We start from the raw sequence: 16,175 nt of genomic DNA on the forward strand, positions 1-16,175 counted from the left end.
ACTGACTGATAAAGATTATGTTGAACTAATTTTTGCATTTTATCTTTACAGCTCACAGCAGGCCAGAACATTAAGTTTATTGAACCATTCTGCAAAATCATTGCTAGGACCAAGGAGTATGTTCAAATCATGACAATATTTATATTAATCTACTGTTTTAAATATAGTAAATAAAAATCTGAATGGAGGTGCAGAACAAAGGAAAAGCTACTGTGAAGGATAGCAACATGCTGACTATGAGAAATATTTTTTTAAAATGCCTGAAAGTAAAAGTATGTGTAACTATAGCAACAACATTTCTATGTAACCATTATAGAAATGATTGTTCTTGATCCTCCTGCATACCTCAGAAAATTAGAGAACTATAATCATGCAATTATTATGTTTTTCCTTTCTTATTTTCTGAGTGACTCAGAACTTGTTTAAGAGTTAGGCTACAAAGAAGTTGTATTAACCACATTCTCTAAATATATTCTCTCCCTCCCCCCATCTTTTCACTGTTCAGTCATCTTATGCTGCAAGCCATAATCTGTGGCATCTTTGAAACCATTGTGGATCAGTCCCCATTTGCCATAGAAGATTTAATGAAAGAACTAGAAACTGGCAGTGATGTTGACAGTTCCTCAGAAGATGAAAAATGGAGTGACAGAGAAGATAGAGAAATGGCCAGAGGTGAGAATCTCATTTCTCTGACACTTGCTTTGGAAAATTCTAGAAAAATTCTTCCGGCGTTTTCTTCACAGAGCTTTTTCTTTTAGCAGAGAAACTTCTGTGAATCCAGTTCACCGAGAAGGAAATTGAAATTAGAGGAATCCATTGTTGTAAAATATATTTCCTGATACATTTGTTTTCTAAACAGAATTTAAAGTTTGCTTTGTCTTCTAGCAAGCCTCTGTCCAGTATTTATAAAAGACTGTTTTCTTTTATTTCCTCCAGCTCCTCACACTGATTTCAGATATACCATCTCTCCTGAAAACGTTACTTATATGCTGTGTTCAGTGTTAAAGGAGAGGTTTTTTTTCTCATATATCAGGACTTCCCCTTATTTCCTTGTATTACATACACGGATGCTCTCTAAAGGTCCTCTAACAGATTTGGTCATACAGTGAGAAGACTTCACAAGATAAATTATGCAATCATTTTCTTGGAAATACTCAGCTTCATTGGCTAAATGAAGACAGGAAATATTTTACCCATGATGAGAAGAGTGAATGGGACTGAAATGGATAGGACCATCCATTCAGTCTTTGATACCTTATTTTTGTTTTTTCTTCATAATATAGGCAGGGGCTTGTCAAACAAACAGCCTCCAAATTCAGAGGCACATGGTAATATTTCAGAAGATATAGATGCTAACATTGGACCAGTTCTTCAGGTAGGCTCTACCTTTATCAAACAATGCTAGTTTTAGAACTCTAGTTACTAAAATTATGGGAGTTGTGGGACCAGATTCGGGAAGGCTGATGCAGGGTTTGAAAACTACTGATTTAAAACTGATAAATTGCACTGGCTACATTATTTGCAACACCTGAAAATTAAATCAAGCTATCAGTTTTTTTCCCAATGAAATATTGGGCAGGAAGGGGGGAGAGTAGTAGCATCTATAAGTTGTATGTACTTCAAGTTCTGAGGAACATCAGATGCCATTTGAGCAATTTGGCATGTATTGACTCATAAACAGTGTTGGTCCAAGTCTTCCTGAACTGCGCCTCTATATTTTACTGTGATTCTTTGAAGAGGATACTTAATGGTTCGTCAAACTCTGATGGGGACCTAGTAGGAATTTATGTGGATTTAGACTGGTGAGAAAAAGTAAATATTTTGGATGATAAAAAAAAAGAAAAGAATGGTGTTATGATACTAACATTTTAGCATTTTTGAATGATACGATTTGTAAAACCGATCTAAATTTCTTTCTTTCTTTCTTTGACAGTTTGATTATGCAGCAATTGCCAGCACAATCTTTGAGTTGAGCAGCAGAAAAAACACACCTGCTTTTAACAGAAAGCGCCTCTACAAATTGGTTAAAAAGTATGTTTCCTGAAATTCTTATGATTTCCCTGGGTTATCTTTTTCTCTCTCTTAAAACTTAAGTCCTTCCCTTTTTTAACTCATTTTTCCACACCAATAAATACAGTACTTTCTGTTATGCAAGGTTTGCAGATGAGTAAAACAATATAATTTCTTTTCACTTCTCTTTCCAGATTTCAAGATCTTGCAGAAGGTAAGACTACATCATTTTGTTCAAGCCTTTGAGAAAGCATAGCTCGAGTAGAAAATAGACACTAGGGATGAATGTATTGTCCTTTGAAGAAATAATCATGATTTTCCACATCAATGCTTAAGTGAAAATAAAGTATCTTGAGTTATTTTCTAATTCTGATGGCTTTCTGGTCATGTCCTTATGGTGATCTTGGGAACAATATGGAAGTATTTGCCATTTAATTTTCTGAGATAATTTTGGAATTCTCAGACAACTCTAGGGTTTCCTGGTGGTCTCCCAATCATGCACAAACCAAGTCTGATCTTTCCTAGCTTCTTTCAAGTTCAGGCAATATGCTGGTACCTGAACAGGACTTACATTATCACCTAAATCAGATTAAAGTACTCTTTACAACTGGAATTTGAGAACTTTTTTCCCCTTCATGAAAAGCCACATAGTCATTACAGTTGCTGGAGTCAGTGCCAAAAATATGTGGAGCCATCTCCCTTTCCCTCCACTCTTCCTTACTATTAGGCTTCTGTAAAATGAAAATCACTGGCAGTCTACTGTTGTATTGTATTATAAAACAAAAGTAGTTCATTATATTGCTTGTGTGCAGAGATATTTACCGTATTTTTCGGACTATAGATGCATCAAGACTTCGAAGAGGAAAACAAGAAAAACAATAGGTTTTTGCCCTCCTCGCCCCCAGGAGCACTCTGCAGGCCTCCCAAACCCTCTCTGCATCCCATTTTTGCACAAATTGGGCCCATTTTTGTGAAAAACAGACCTGTTTTTGGCCTCCTGAACCCCCCCCCCCCACATGTCCCGTTTTTGCCTTCCCCAGCCTCTAGGAGCACTCCCAAACCCCCTGCACGTTCCATATTTGCAGAAACCAGACCCACAGCGGGGGTTTTGGGAGGCCAAAATGTCGCATTCGGTCTATAAGACACACTGACATTTTCACTCTCTTGAGGGGGGGGAAATCCATCTTATACTCCGAAAAGTTCAGCATACAGTATTGACTGCAGACTGCAGATAACTTATACTTATTTTTTTCTTTATCTTTATCTTTATTTTTCTTTATCTTTATCTTTAAAGGCTCTTTGCAATTAAGCCTGGGCCTGATTACCTCCCACTGATTTCAATTTTGCTCCTTCCCTTCTTATTCAAGTAAATGCTTTATTTGCTATAAAATATTCATGATAGAATACATGCATGAGTTTAAAAAAGAAATGAATGTTAATGTGGGTGAAGAATCTTTCCAAGAATCTTCGGCTTATGGCAATTCTTATTCCGATGTCCTTTTCAGGGAGTTTCCCTCAAGATGATTTCCCTGAAGATGTCTCCACAGATGAGGATGATGATACCTTCAGCAGGAGGAAATTGAAAAGAAAATCTGGCAAACCCTTAGATAAAGCTCAGTTGGGAAAAAAAGGTAGGAAAAAAAAATCTGTTTGTTTCCTGTTCACACTAAACAATTATTTTCAATTACAGTTTGTTGAATCAGCCATAAAGGTCTGGTTTGTACATACCGTGTTTCCCTGAAAATAAGCCCTAGCCTGATTTTTTGGGGTGGGCCTAATATAAGCCCTACCCCAAAAATAAGCCTGGGAGATGGGCGTGGTCAGCACAAGAGGCAACGAGCACATAGGGGCAGCAGGGGTAGCCTGCCGTCCCCTTGGTGAAGCGCAGATAAGTCTGGGCATGGAGGCAGAGGCAAGGGAGATAGACAATCCAGATATGCTGCACGGCTGCCAGGCTCGCAGGAGGCTTGGGCAGTGGCACCGGCAGCAGGGGGAGGCAGGTGATCCTGATGCCCCACATTGGTGCCTGCAAGCTGAGAGATGGTGGGATGGAGTGGGCAGTGCATTGGGATTGCCTGCCTCACCCCCATCTCTACCCCCCGTGATTCTGGCTCCACTGGTCTTCACCCAGAGGGAGACAAAATTTCATCTGCTTGCAAATGGGGTGCTTTGAAACGGAGCTGATCGCTCCTTTTCAAAGCATCTCATTTGTAAGGAAACAAAGCTTTGTCTTCCTCTGGGAAAAAGTGTTTGGGCGCCTATGGAGCACTTGGGAACGGAGCAATTTGCTCTGTTCCCAAGCATCCCATAGGTGCCCAAATACTTTTCACCCGGATGGAGAAATTACAGAGACTCGAAGCTTAGTGAGTAGTTCCGTTTCAAAGTGCCCCATTTGAAAGCAAATGAAGCTTCATCTCCCTCTGGTGAAAAGTGCGTGGCGGAGCCAGGAGGAGGCAGAGGAAGGGAGGCAGGCAGTTCCAACACACTTAGTTCTGTTTCAGAACATCCCATTTGCAAGCAGATAAAGCTTCGAGTCTTTGTCATTTCTCTATCCGGGCAAAAAGTACCTCAAACCTGGAAGCCATTGCGACTGCAGGCATGAAGGAAGGTGCAAAATAAGACATCCCCGAAAATAAGACCTAAAGGATCTTTTTGCTCAAAAAAAGACCTGGTCTTATTTTCAGGGAAACACAGTAACACTAAAGCATGATCAGTGGGTCTGCCAACTATACTAAACCAAAAATGAATCATATTATAGTTCAGCATTATGCATAAAACAAACAATTTCATATAATCTGCTAATTTAGGCTGCTGGTATAATTATTTTCATGGAAGGAAACCCTATTGAACTAAGTATGATATAGTAACAAGAGGCAGTAATAACTTTATTGTCAATAATAATATTTTGTATTAAATTTAACTGAGTGCCCTCAGAAGACAGCAGAAATGGTTTTGCTATTTGACTGTAAGTATTGACTGAAAACCAGAGAGCTTTGTGGATAGGCATGGAGCTTTTCCATAAGCATCAAGAGTTCAGATGTGAAAGTAATTCATTATAATGATCATAATCATTCACAACTGCCAAGATCCTTGCTAACACAACATGCTACTTATTAAAAGCATAACATTGGTTATGGAGGGTTTAAATGTTCTCTTTCTCATCTTTTCCCGAAATGGTTAAACAAACTGTCTGAAAATACTTAATTGGGAATTAATGGCAGGATTAATCATAGCTTTTATAATCAGATATATTTTTCTCATCGTTTAAAAGTAGAGTTGTCTTACCAACTTGTCATGAGAGATGCTATTCAATTTAATATCACTTAATTTTTCTTGACAGACAACAATCAAACTCAAAAGAATGATACTGAGGAAGAAGAAGCCAACACAGGGCTACAAAAAAAGAGGAAGAAGAGAAAGAGAAAATCCAGTCAGAAAGCTGGTACTTGTATGCCCTCTAGAAATAATGAGAATAGACCAGTCAGTGTTGAATCCAAGACACCTGATCCAGCCAACGAATCCTCAGATATCAGGAAACGGCAGAAGTCTTCAAGTACACAGAACAATGAAGTTGCTTCGGTGATTCCCATTGAAGGACTTGGTGATGATTCTTCCTTGAAGTCACTGACATGTTTAGCCACTGGCATAAAGAAGCCTTCTGCACACAAAAATGAGAGCCTGCCAAAAGTTCCTATAAAAATTGTGTGTCAGAATGGGCAGAATTATGACAGTGAAGAGGACCCTAATTATTATACTACAGGAGGCCACACTGGTAAAATTATGAAGAGACAGCAGAAATCAAAGTCAGGAATCACTGGGAAGCTTTTGTCTGAAGAGAGTGTTAATCTGCCAGAGAAAAAATGCCTTGTAGAGTCAGAACCTATTGTGCTCCAGAAAGTCAAGTTGAAGAGAAAAAAAATGTTGGGGAATTTGGGGAGGATTATATGCTCCAAACAGAAAGCAATTGGCTTGAAAATGCAAAGGAAAAGCAAGAAAGCCCCAAATTCCACAGAAAGAAATGAACTTGAAAACAAGAAGAGGAAGAATGAAGTAGGTGGATATACTCTTGAATTTTCCAAACGAAATCGTTTTCTAAATTGCTTAATCCATTTTCTGAAATGGAAAAGAGAGCAGTCTTACTCTAGTGCAGTTGGTTAGTAATAAAACAGCATCAAGAGCTGAGGTGGCGCAGTGGTTAGAATGCAGTACTGCAGGCTACTTCTGCTGACTGCTGGCTGCCTGCAATTTGGCAGTTCAAATCTTGCCAGGCTCAAGGTTGACTCACCCTTCCATCCTTCCAAGGTTGGTAAAATGAGGACACAGATTGTTGGAGGTAATATGCTGACTCTGTAAATCACTTAGAGAGGGCTGTAAAGCACTATATAAGTCTAAGTGCTATTGCTATCAATCTAATGCTATAATTTCAGAAGTTAATTTTAATTTAAAATTCTGTATCCTTAGGCTAATCAATTGGCTAACTGAAAGGAAAATTTTTATATAAGTCTAACATCAGCCCTTCTAAGGCATGCTTCTGAATCACATGAGAGCTGAAAGAAAATACACAATTCTGTCCAACAGCTCTTCTTCTATTTAGCTGAACAGTCTTAAATATCTCCTGCAAGCTTCATCTGGTGTGTACAAAGGTCTAAAGGAAGAGCAAACATTTAGGGATATTCAGAATGTGTGTATTCCCCCCCCCTTATTTATTTTTAGATAACTTCCTTATCAGGACTACATTTAAGCCTTTCATCTGTTAATCAAATGTGAATGGTTGGAGAAATAAGGGTGGTGGATTAAAAATAACATTTTAAATTGAACAACTTTTGCATGCCCTTAAATGTAAATTATTTTATTTGGAAATCCTAAATAAAATTGTTTTGTTTGGAAATAGAACATCATTTCTCTCTTTTCAAAATTTTTATCTTGTATTCTTTTAACTTCCCTGAAACTGACTATTCATGTTATTTCTTAGGCCTTGTTCTCATGGAAAGGCATTCAAGTAGTTATTGGCAGATTTATAAATCTCTCAGCTTGAATTTAATGTGGCTGTACAAAAACAAAGTGGGGGTGGAGGGATGGAAGAATACTTAATAGATGAACATATGTACTATTTGTATTATTGACTATGTTATGCATGTTTTCTGTTCTTTTTCTTCTTGCAGGAAACTGGTGGTATTGCTCTTCCAATAAAGAAAACAAAGGCAAAGGTGGAGAATGATTTTGTGAAGTTTGAAAAGACAAGTTTACCAAAGCCAGCATTCTTTAGAAAAGCTAAAAGAAGCATTACCGCCATGCCGGTATGATAACCTTTCTATAGTTTTTATCTTGAGACTGTTTAGAATAATAGTTTTGAGTCCCTTTTAAACAATAGCATTTTTCAAGATAAGATTGTGATGAATCACTGCGTAGGAGACCTTGTTCTAGACTGCTTGTTTAGTCTCAATTCTGAGAGTAAATATGCAATTTACAAATTTACTGCTTTTAGAATGGCTTCTGCAATCGTATCTGTGAGCCATCTGGCCACTTGGCAAATTGGATGATGATGTATGTTGGCTGATGCTTTCTAACTATTATGATTTGCTTCAATATTCTAATAAGGATATTGAAAAATACTTTAAGCAATAAAGATTTAATTGGCCCAGGAAAACAACCATATTTGTCTTTTAGTTAAGCAAGCTACAATCTTCCAGCTCCAAAAAGGTTACCTTTGGATTGAATAAGAATATGACCGCTGGTAAGACATTTTCTTTCTTGCTTGAAAGGCCTGTGTTATTATATCATTTGTGCGATAAACTGAATGTTAAACGTTTTTTTGCTGGCCAAAGACTTAACTTCATTTGAATTATTTCATAAGCATTGGTGTTGTTAAAATGGCAGTAATGCATGTATTTTGCTAGACACTTAAAAGCATATTTTGCTCTGCTGAGTTCCCCATCTATTTTCAAGTAACGTGTGAAAAAGAAATTGGTTTAAAAATAATTTTAAACATTAAACCATGTCTGCATTATGAAGATCTTTTGCTTATTAAAAAAAAAGCATCTATTAGAAGGATGTGGTTTTTTTCCCTTCACTTACATGTAAGTACTTTACATGCTTAGTAACAGGGTAACACAAGACATGTAATGTTTTTCTTTCTAATCTTTTGCTTTACAGAATTTAAGAAGACAGACAAAAGTATCTTAGTCAGTCCAGAGGGAGTCTCCCGGGTAGCTTTCAATCCTAAACAAAAACCACCGCATGGGGTCCTGAAGTCTTCCTCTAGCTCTTTGATGGAAATTCCTCAAATAAAGAAGTCTCTTATAACTCCAGCTAAGAAGAGACCAACTGCTATGGATTTCTTCTAAGCCCAATAAAATGGAAGAGAATTTCGGAAGTGTTCTGATCATTTCAACATCCAGCTATTCTTGGTATAAGTTTCAGAATCTTACTTTCCCAGCTAATATGATACTATACATACGGTTTAAATTTTGTGGCCTCTGGTTCTTCAAAAAGCACCTCTTTGGCTGCAGATTAGAACTGCTTTGTATATGTAGTTAGCAAGATAGAGAGATAGAGAGATGAGATGAGATGAGATGAGATGAGATGAGATGAGATGAGATGAGATGAGATGAGATGAGATGATATATATATGGACTGACCTCAGGTTTGAAAATAAGTTTTTCTAAAAACAAGTTTTCTGATGAATATTTTTATAAAGCTTTATTTGAAGCTGCTTTTTGATGTACTCTTTATTATTTTAATCTTAAATGGGCTCTGTTGTTTTCTACCCTGTTTCATTTTTCCCCCTCACGCCTTCCATCTTTCTAACACTTTGGGTTAAAATAACAATATTTATTGAAAACACGTTTTTTAAAGGAAAAAATCTTACAGTATACATTAAAACTACTACTATTCAAACACATGGTGCACTTTGCATATAGTGCTTAAGCATGTGTGGTAATATTCTTAGCAATTTGAGAATTACTCCTTTGTTCATAAAATGTGTGTGTTCTAATCTGATGACCCTCAGATATGTTGTGACTAAAATTCCAAGCCAGCATGATCCATAAACTTATCTGGAATTTCGGGGAATCTATATTTTCCCCTAATAAAAAATGCATGTTTATGCCGTTTGCTTTCACAAACATATTCAATCAAGGCATTGTTCTTCCTCTATTAAAGTGAACTACATTATATTATAACTTTTGCAGAAGCCTCTGTGCCTTTTGATTACAGGGTAAGGATGGCTAATAAGGCTATGTGAATTAAAAGGGGGATGGGGGTGGGATTCAGTGTAGCTAAAGTCCTGCTGATGCCAGCAGGATGCAAATTGTATTTTGCTGGGAATCTTTCTCCCATCTTCAGAGTTCCTGTCTTATCAATTTGCAATACATGGAAACAAATAGTTTTACTGATTAGATTCACCGTAATTTGGGATCAAACTGGGGAATAGAAAGGTTTGAATTCTCACTGTTAGAACCATGCCACCAATTATCTTAGATAAATGGTAAAACTTTTTTCTGTTTTGCTGCTGGTGGTATTGGAATTTCAAGGCTAAATTTTTTTCCCTTCCTTCTCCATCTTTACAGAATGATTCAAAAAGTTTATATAAAGTTTGGAATAACTTCCCAGGAACCAGTGTCTTCAGAATGTAATATGTTGATGTCACCAAATAAGTTATTTTATTAAAAATCTTTAATCAACATAGTATAAAACACTGCTCAGCAAACAGTTCATAAATTGGTGGGTTTTTTTTTAAAGTTTTGTAATAAAAATGTTATTTCTGTTTTATATTCCAGAGAATGAATGGTTCTGAGCAATCAGTTACTTTAGTATTTCTTCAAAGTGCTTATAAAGTTGCAGACCAATGGTATTTCTGGTTTTATTTTCAGATCTCAAACTTGTTAATATCACTGACAAGTATTTTATGTACTTGAAGTGAGGTGGCTTTGGCTGTGTCAAAGTTTTAAGTAATGTAAATCAACTAAATTAAATACAGGCTCTTTCTACATTTATATCAGATGCTGAATATATTTCTTGACACTTTCATTAAATATAAAAGAAAAATGTGTTTTAACATTGTGTTAACACAATCTTATTAAATTGATGCTAATATATAAAATCATGAAGATTAAGATATTGCTTTAAAAACAACTCAGCTGAATGTGGAATTGGAAAGAATCAGTCTAAATTATCTACTTATGACAAGGACATGCCTAGAATCAATTATATTCAATAAGTTATAGATCATTTTTTTTATACATGTTGTTTGCAGGGCAAACCTCTGGGCCAACGTCAGCAGCTGCATCCATAAGCAGCTGTCTGAACATTTCACACTATTCCACTGACCAGAACCAGTTGGTTAAATTTAGGCACTGGTAGCCTCTATTATACAGCATTTTAGAGGCTAGCGCACAGTGGAAAAACATAGTGGATATCTAGCATATTGGGAAACTGTTAGATAAGACGATCAAGGACCATGTGGGGGGAAAAGCAAAAAAAAGGCACTTTGCATAGGCAGTTTTTAAACCTGCAGTTGACCATGACTAACAGGATAATGTTGGCCATTGCAGTTCCCGTAATGATTATACAATTGAAAACTGGATAAATACATCATCATGCTGTCTATTAAACAGTATAAAATTTTTGTGTCCAGTTTAGTTTATACACATACATTCCATTTTGCAGTAATTTTTCTGAAGGTTAACTGAAATACAAAAATATAACATAGGTTTTACAGTTGTATTTAAAACTTTTAAGATTACCGTATTTCTAATGGTTTCATTAACTTTGAATCACAACAATTTCTACATGAACCTTGTTTCAGAATGACATTTTTGACAGAGAATTAAAAGCAATGTTCTGTTATGTGTTAAGATATGTGTTAAGATATTATTTCTTTTTATGCAGCATTTTTAAACCTATTTTGCAACGAAAATATTTATCAGGTTTTTAAAATGATAGCCAAATTTGTCCATGGGCTTCTTGATGGTTTGTGATGTATTCTCACAAACATCCAAAGTCATTGTAATGGGTTTTTGATAAAAGAAGCTGAGATTAGAAGTTGATTTAGTTTTGCTTCTCATTGGAAGATGTTGCCAAGGAGGATGCTATTCGGCTGGTATCAGAGATGGAGTCTTAGAAAACAGCAAAAAGAATTGAGATGAGAGTTTTAATGGAGATACAACGTCTGATACAACCTATGATCTAGACCCATGATGGCAAATCGATGGCACGCGTGCCAGAAATGGCATACAGAGCCATCTCTCCGGGCATGCAGTCTGTCACCCGTTGCTCTTCGGGGTTTCGGCGCACTGGCCAGCTGGTCTTCACATGTGCGGGTGCACCAGAAACTGAAAGAGCAGCTGCTGGGTACGCATGCACATGCCGGCCACCTGATCTTCCAGTTTCTGGCATGCATGCACGCATGAAGACCAGCTGCCCAGTGCGCATGTGCACATCAGAAACGGGAAGATCATCTTCCATGTGCGCACATGCTCTTTCGGTTTCTGGCATTCCCGCGTGCGTGAAGACCAGGTGGCTGGCGCGTGAAGAGCAAGGGGACTAGAGCTGCCAGCCAGGACGGGCAGGCCAGGCTTCTTGCCTGAGTGGGCTTCTTGCGCAGCTCCACCATCTGCGGTCCAGAGCGCCTGGCCAGCCCGGGGGCAGCAGGGCAGCATTTGATGGCTGGGCAGCCCTGCCTGCTGTTCCTGCCACTGCAAGGGGGCGGCAGCAGTTCTCACGCTGCTGCTTCCAGCCAGGATGCTGGAGCAGCCAAGAGGAAAAGGAGGAGCTGCCATCAGGGATGCAAGCTGCCCCAGGAGGGCCAGAGGAGGTGCCACCAAGAGTTAAGAGGCACGCCGGGCTAGCCGGAAAGCAGGAAGGCACCACCGAGGGATAAGGAGGGGCTGCACTGGCTCTCCTGCCTGCTGGCCCCCCAAGCTGAGCTCCAGGAACGCCGACAGTCCTTACCTCCAAGGCCAGGAAGGAAACAAACCAGAAGACCAAGTGGCCGGCACTCATGCGCGCACTGGAAACTGGAAGATCATCTGCTTTTTTGGTTTCCAGCGCATGCACATTCCCATTTCAGAATTCGGTGCCAAAAATGTTTGCCAATACTGATCTAACAGAAGCGATTGTTAAAGATGTATTATTTTAGTGAAGAACAATAGCACTTAGACTTATATACCACTTCTAAGTGCTTTACAGCCCCCCTCTCTAAGTGGTTTACAGAGTCAGCATATTGCCCCCAACAATCTGGATCCTCATTTTACCGATCTCTGAAGGATGGAAGGCTGAGTCAACCTTGAGCCTGTCGGAATCAAAATCCTGACAGTTGGCAGAATTAGCCTGAAATACTGTCTGGTAATATTGTCTGGCAAACTTAAATTGAACTGTGTAATGTTAGTTCTTGTTAATTCAAGGACAAATATAGAAATTGCTTAACAGTAATTCAGAGGAAGACTCACTGATGACCCAAAGAGGAAGATGCACCATGGAGCTTTTTCTTCTCAATACGAATGATTCCACATAGATTTATGATCTATGATGACCAAAAACTATCTACTATTGACCTCACCCCATTCCTAAGAGGTCTGTAAGGGGCGTGCATAAGAGCACAAACGTGCCTACCGTTCCTGTCCTATTGTTTTCCTTTGTTATATCCAATTAAAATAGTTATTACATACTCATACTCATATATATGCTTATGTGTTGTATAGTTGTTTCACGCTTATGCTTATATACACTGTGCGACAAAAAGAAAGAAAGAAAGATAGAAAGATAGAAAGATATGGAAGATGAAGTATTCTTCCAGCCCAAGGGAGGAAGGCCAGTTTGAGGGGATGCTTCCCATTTTTTATGCCCTTATTTCTTAAATGGACATAAACAGGTTAGAAACAGTTGTGTAAATAAATACCTCTTCGAGCAAAATGGTAACTTGCAAGCATACACAGTTAGAAAACTTTTAAAACATTCTGCAGTAGAGGAAAAATGTTCTCTGCAAGGCAATTTAAAAAGTCAAGTGGCACTATTACTAAGTGAGCACTGGAAGTAATTAGCTAATTCTAACCTCTGTTGCAGGACTAGATTAAAGAAAACAAAACTAGCATGCCATTAACTGTGATGCATTTTCTTAATAAATGGAAAACTAAGAGGAGTTGTTTCACTGGCTCAAGTTTTATAATCCCATAGGAAGCCCCTGTGACAGGAAGGTTGGCATGTATCTGCAAGCTTTTTTCATGGTTGTGTTATTGTTTGACCAACTGGATCAGAAAAACTTACCATGTGGCAAGTTGGTCATCAATTCATGAAAATTGACCACAAAATTTGAGAATCCTGACATACTTTCATATATTTTTAAGAATGATTAGGACTTACACATTTTGTGCTCGTTTTATAGAAAATGAGGACTGCATATTTGACAAAACCCCACTAACAGGACTAAATGCTATTTAAATTTTGGAGTAAGCTTGCCAATGTCTAGGCCTGTGATGGCGAACCTATGGCATGCGTGCCACAGGTGGCACACGTAGCCATATCAGTGGGCATGCGAGCTCAGGTCCCACCAGTTGGCAAATGGGCTGTTTCTGGCATCCGGAGATCTCCAGGGAGTGGGGAAGGCTGTTTTTGCCCTTCCCAGACTCCTAGAGAGGCCCTGGAGGCTGGGGACAGCAAAAAATGGGCCTTCCGGTCCCACCAGAAGTTGACAAACATTTTCACCCTCCGGAGGACCTCCGCGGGGGTGGGGAAGGCCGTTTTTGCTCTCCCCAGACTCCTAGAAAGGCTCTGGGGCCAGGTGAGAGAGAAAAATGGGCCTAGTGGGCCATCGTGTGCCAGGAGCAGGGGGGGTCATGCAGAGGTGGGGCGCATAGAATTATGGGTGTCGGCACGCGCATGCGCGACCCCCCTCCCCCCTCCTAGCACACAATGGCAAAAAGGTTAACCATCACTAGGCTGTGCACATGCGAGGGTTATCTCACTTGCTGTCTAGGCAATCTGTTTAATATAGACTTCTGAAAGGAACCCTGTTAAGCTGGCAGAAACATATTAGCATTAGCAAACTGCTGTTTTGTTTCTAATTTTTAAAATGTATTTGAAAAATAGTCTGATTTAGAAGATCTCAAATATGGGTTTTTCCAAATAAAACTACCTAGAAAATTTAAACAATTTTCCCCACTTGAAAAAGGAAAAGACCTATTCAATTCAAATAAGCTTTGAATAAACCTGTATAGGATTATGCTGTTGTTTCCTTAAGGTATTTATTAATTCAAAACCAGGCACTTAAAATGATTTTAAAATAGTTAAAGTTCCATTTTTGTTTTTAGAAGAAAAGTAGCTGTCTTAAATATTATGTTTAAAAGTTAAATTTGAAAATGATGAAATATAACTATCAGAATCAGTAAAAAGTGTAAAAAATCAATTTAAATATAATTAAAATCCTATTTATTTGAAATGTGGAGGGGTTGTCTTCAAAAGCTTATTGTTTTATACCAATATGTTTTAATAAGACATTTACAAGTTCAGCTACCCCAAATGCAATTATTACTTCAGACTGTATCTAAATTATGTCAAGTACACACAGGCAATACAAACTAGCAGAGATCCATTAGCTCACAATACTTTTTGCAAACTTCTCAGTGTAAAAACTTCCTAAATTCACAGCTGGAAATCAAGATTTTAACCTGCCTATAGTAAACAAATACAGTAAACAATACAGTAAACAAACAAATAGGTAGTCTGTGAAAATAAAAATAAATATGTAAACATTTAATAATAAGTGAATTTATAATTCAAAGTGAGTACTTCCATATACAGATATGCAAAGGGTACATTATTCCTCGTGTACATTCAAAATCCTGTCTTTTATAATAATAATATAATAATATCAGAGTTGGAAGGGACCTTGGAGGTCTTCTAGTCCAACCCCCTGCCCAGGCAGGAAACCCTACACCATTTCAGACAAATGGCTATCCAACATTTTCTTAAAAATTTCCAATGTTGGAGTATTTACAACTTCTGCAGGCAAGTTGTTCCACTGATTAATTGTTCTGTCAGGAAATTTCTCCTTAGTTCTAGGTTGCTTCTCTCCTTGATTAGTTTCCACCCATTGCTTCTTGTTCTACTCTCAGGTGCTTTGGAGAATAGTTTGACTCCCTCTTCTTTGTGGCAACCCCTGAGATATTGGAATACTGCTATCATGTCTCCCCTAATCCTTCTTTTCATTAAATTAGGCATACCGAGTTCCTGCAACCGTTCTTCATGTTTTAGCCTCCAGTTCCCTAATTATCTTTGTTGTTCTTCTCTGCACTCTTTCTAGAGTCTGAACATCCTTTTTACAACGTGGCGACCAAAACTGAATGCAATATTCCAAGTGTGGCCTTACCAAGGCATTATAAAGTGGTATTAACACTTCACGTGATCTTGATTCTATCCCTCTGTTTATGCAGCCCAGAATTGTGTTGGCTTTTTTGGCAGCTGCTGCACACTGCTGGCTCATATCTAAATGGTTGTCCACTAGGACTCCAAGATCCCTCTCACAGTTACTACTATTGAGCAAGGTACCACATATGCGGTACCTGTGCATTTTGTTTTGTTTTTGGCCTAAATGTAGAACCTTACTTTCATAGGCTGCTACAGAAATCTCACTCATATTCTTACTTTTAACCTGGTATTGCTGCATCTAAAAAAATTCACTATCATGAAGTCTTGAAATCATATTGATCATGCTGTTAATTGCTGAAATTACATCTAAACAACTTAGTTTTTTAAGTTAAAAAACTTAATTTTATAATTTTAATCCAATTAAATTAATTTAATCCAATCAAGAAGCAGGCTTTTTGCTATAGTAAAAGAACAAAACCTAATTGTTGCCCAGGTAATGTGCCTGAAGTTGAATATTATGCACCAAATAGTACTACATAATAATTGCATACCACAAATAAATGTACCACATAGTTATTGTGTTCTTCATCAAATGCATATAGTAAGAAAAATGGAATTACAGTCATGATCAGTAATGCCTATGGAAAATGATATTAGAAAAAATATCTTTTTTAAAAAGTTTTTTATTTTTTTCATTTTTCAACAAACCTATCAATGCATGAACAGTGTGGCACCTGTGTCATAGATTCTAATACAAATAAAACTAGTAGAATTAATCATAGTTATTACATTCAATCAACTTA

At 37.8% G+C, this 16,175-nt stretch overlaps 1 protein-coding gene across 3 annotated transcripts in view; it reads left to right on the forward strand.

The window, feature by feature from the left end:
* RRP1B (ribosomal RNA processing 1B) overlaps nt 1-14,447 on the forward strand; it is a 28,518-nt gene extending 14,071 nt beyond the window's left edge. For 2 of the 3 annotated variants that reach the window (XM_058185586.1, XM_058185587.1), the window contains 10 exons: nt 52-116; nt 506-672; nt 1,284-1,375; nt 1,934-2,031; nt 2,205-2,224; nt 3,516-3,641; nt 5,351-6,060; nt 7,173-7,307; nt 7,678-7,744; nt 8,164-14,447. In XM_058185586.1, coding sequence (XP_058041569.1) covers nt 52-116; nt 506-672; nt 1,284-1,375; nt 1,934-2,031; nt 2,205-2,224; nt 3,516-3,641; nt 5,351-6,060; nt 7,173-7,307; nt 7,678-7,744; nt 8,164-8,354 — 1,671 coding nt within the window. In that variant the 3' untranslated portion in view covers nt 8,355-14,447. Of the gene's footprint in view, nt 1-51; nt 117-505; nt 673-1,283; nt 1,376-1,933; nt 2,032-2,204; nt 2,225-3,515; nt 3,642-5,350; nt 6,065-7,172; nt 7,308-7,677; nt 7,745-8,163 lie in introns of those variants that run through there. The other variant, XR_009155370.1, reaches the window with a different exon arrangement.
* The last annotated feature ends 1,728 nt before the right edge of the window (nt 14,448-16,175 follow it).

The sequence above is a fragment of the Ahaetulla prasina genome, chromosome 5 (genome assembly GCF_028640845.1).
Source record: "Ahaetulla prasina isolate Xishuangbanna chromosome 5, ASM2864084v1, whole genome shotgun sequence".
NCBI lineage: Eukaryota > Metazoa > Chordata > Lepidosauria > Squamata > Colubridae > Ahaetulla > Ahaetulla prasina.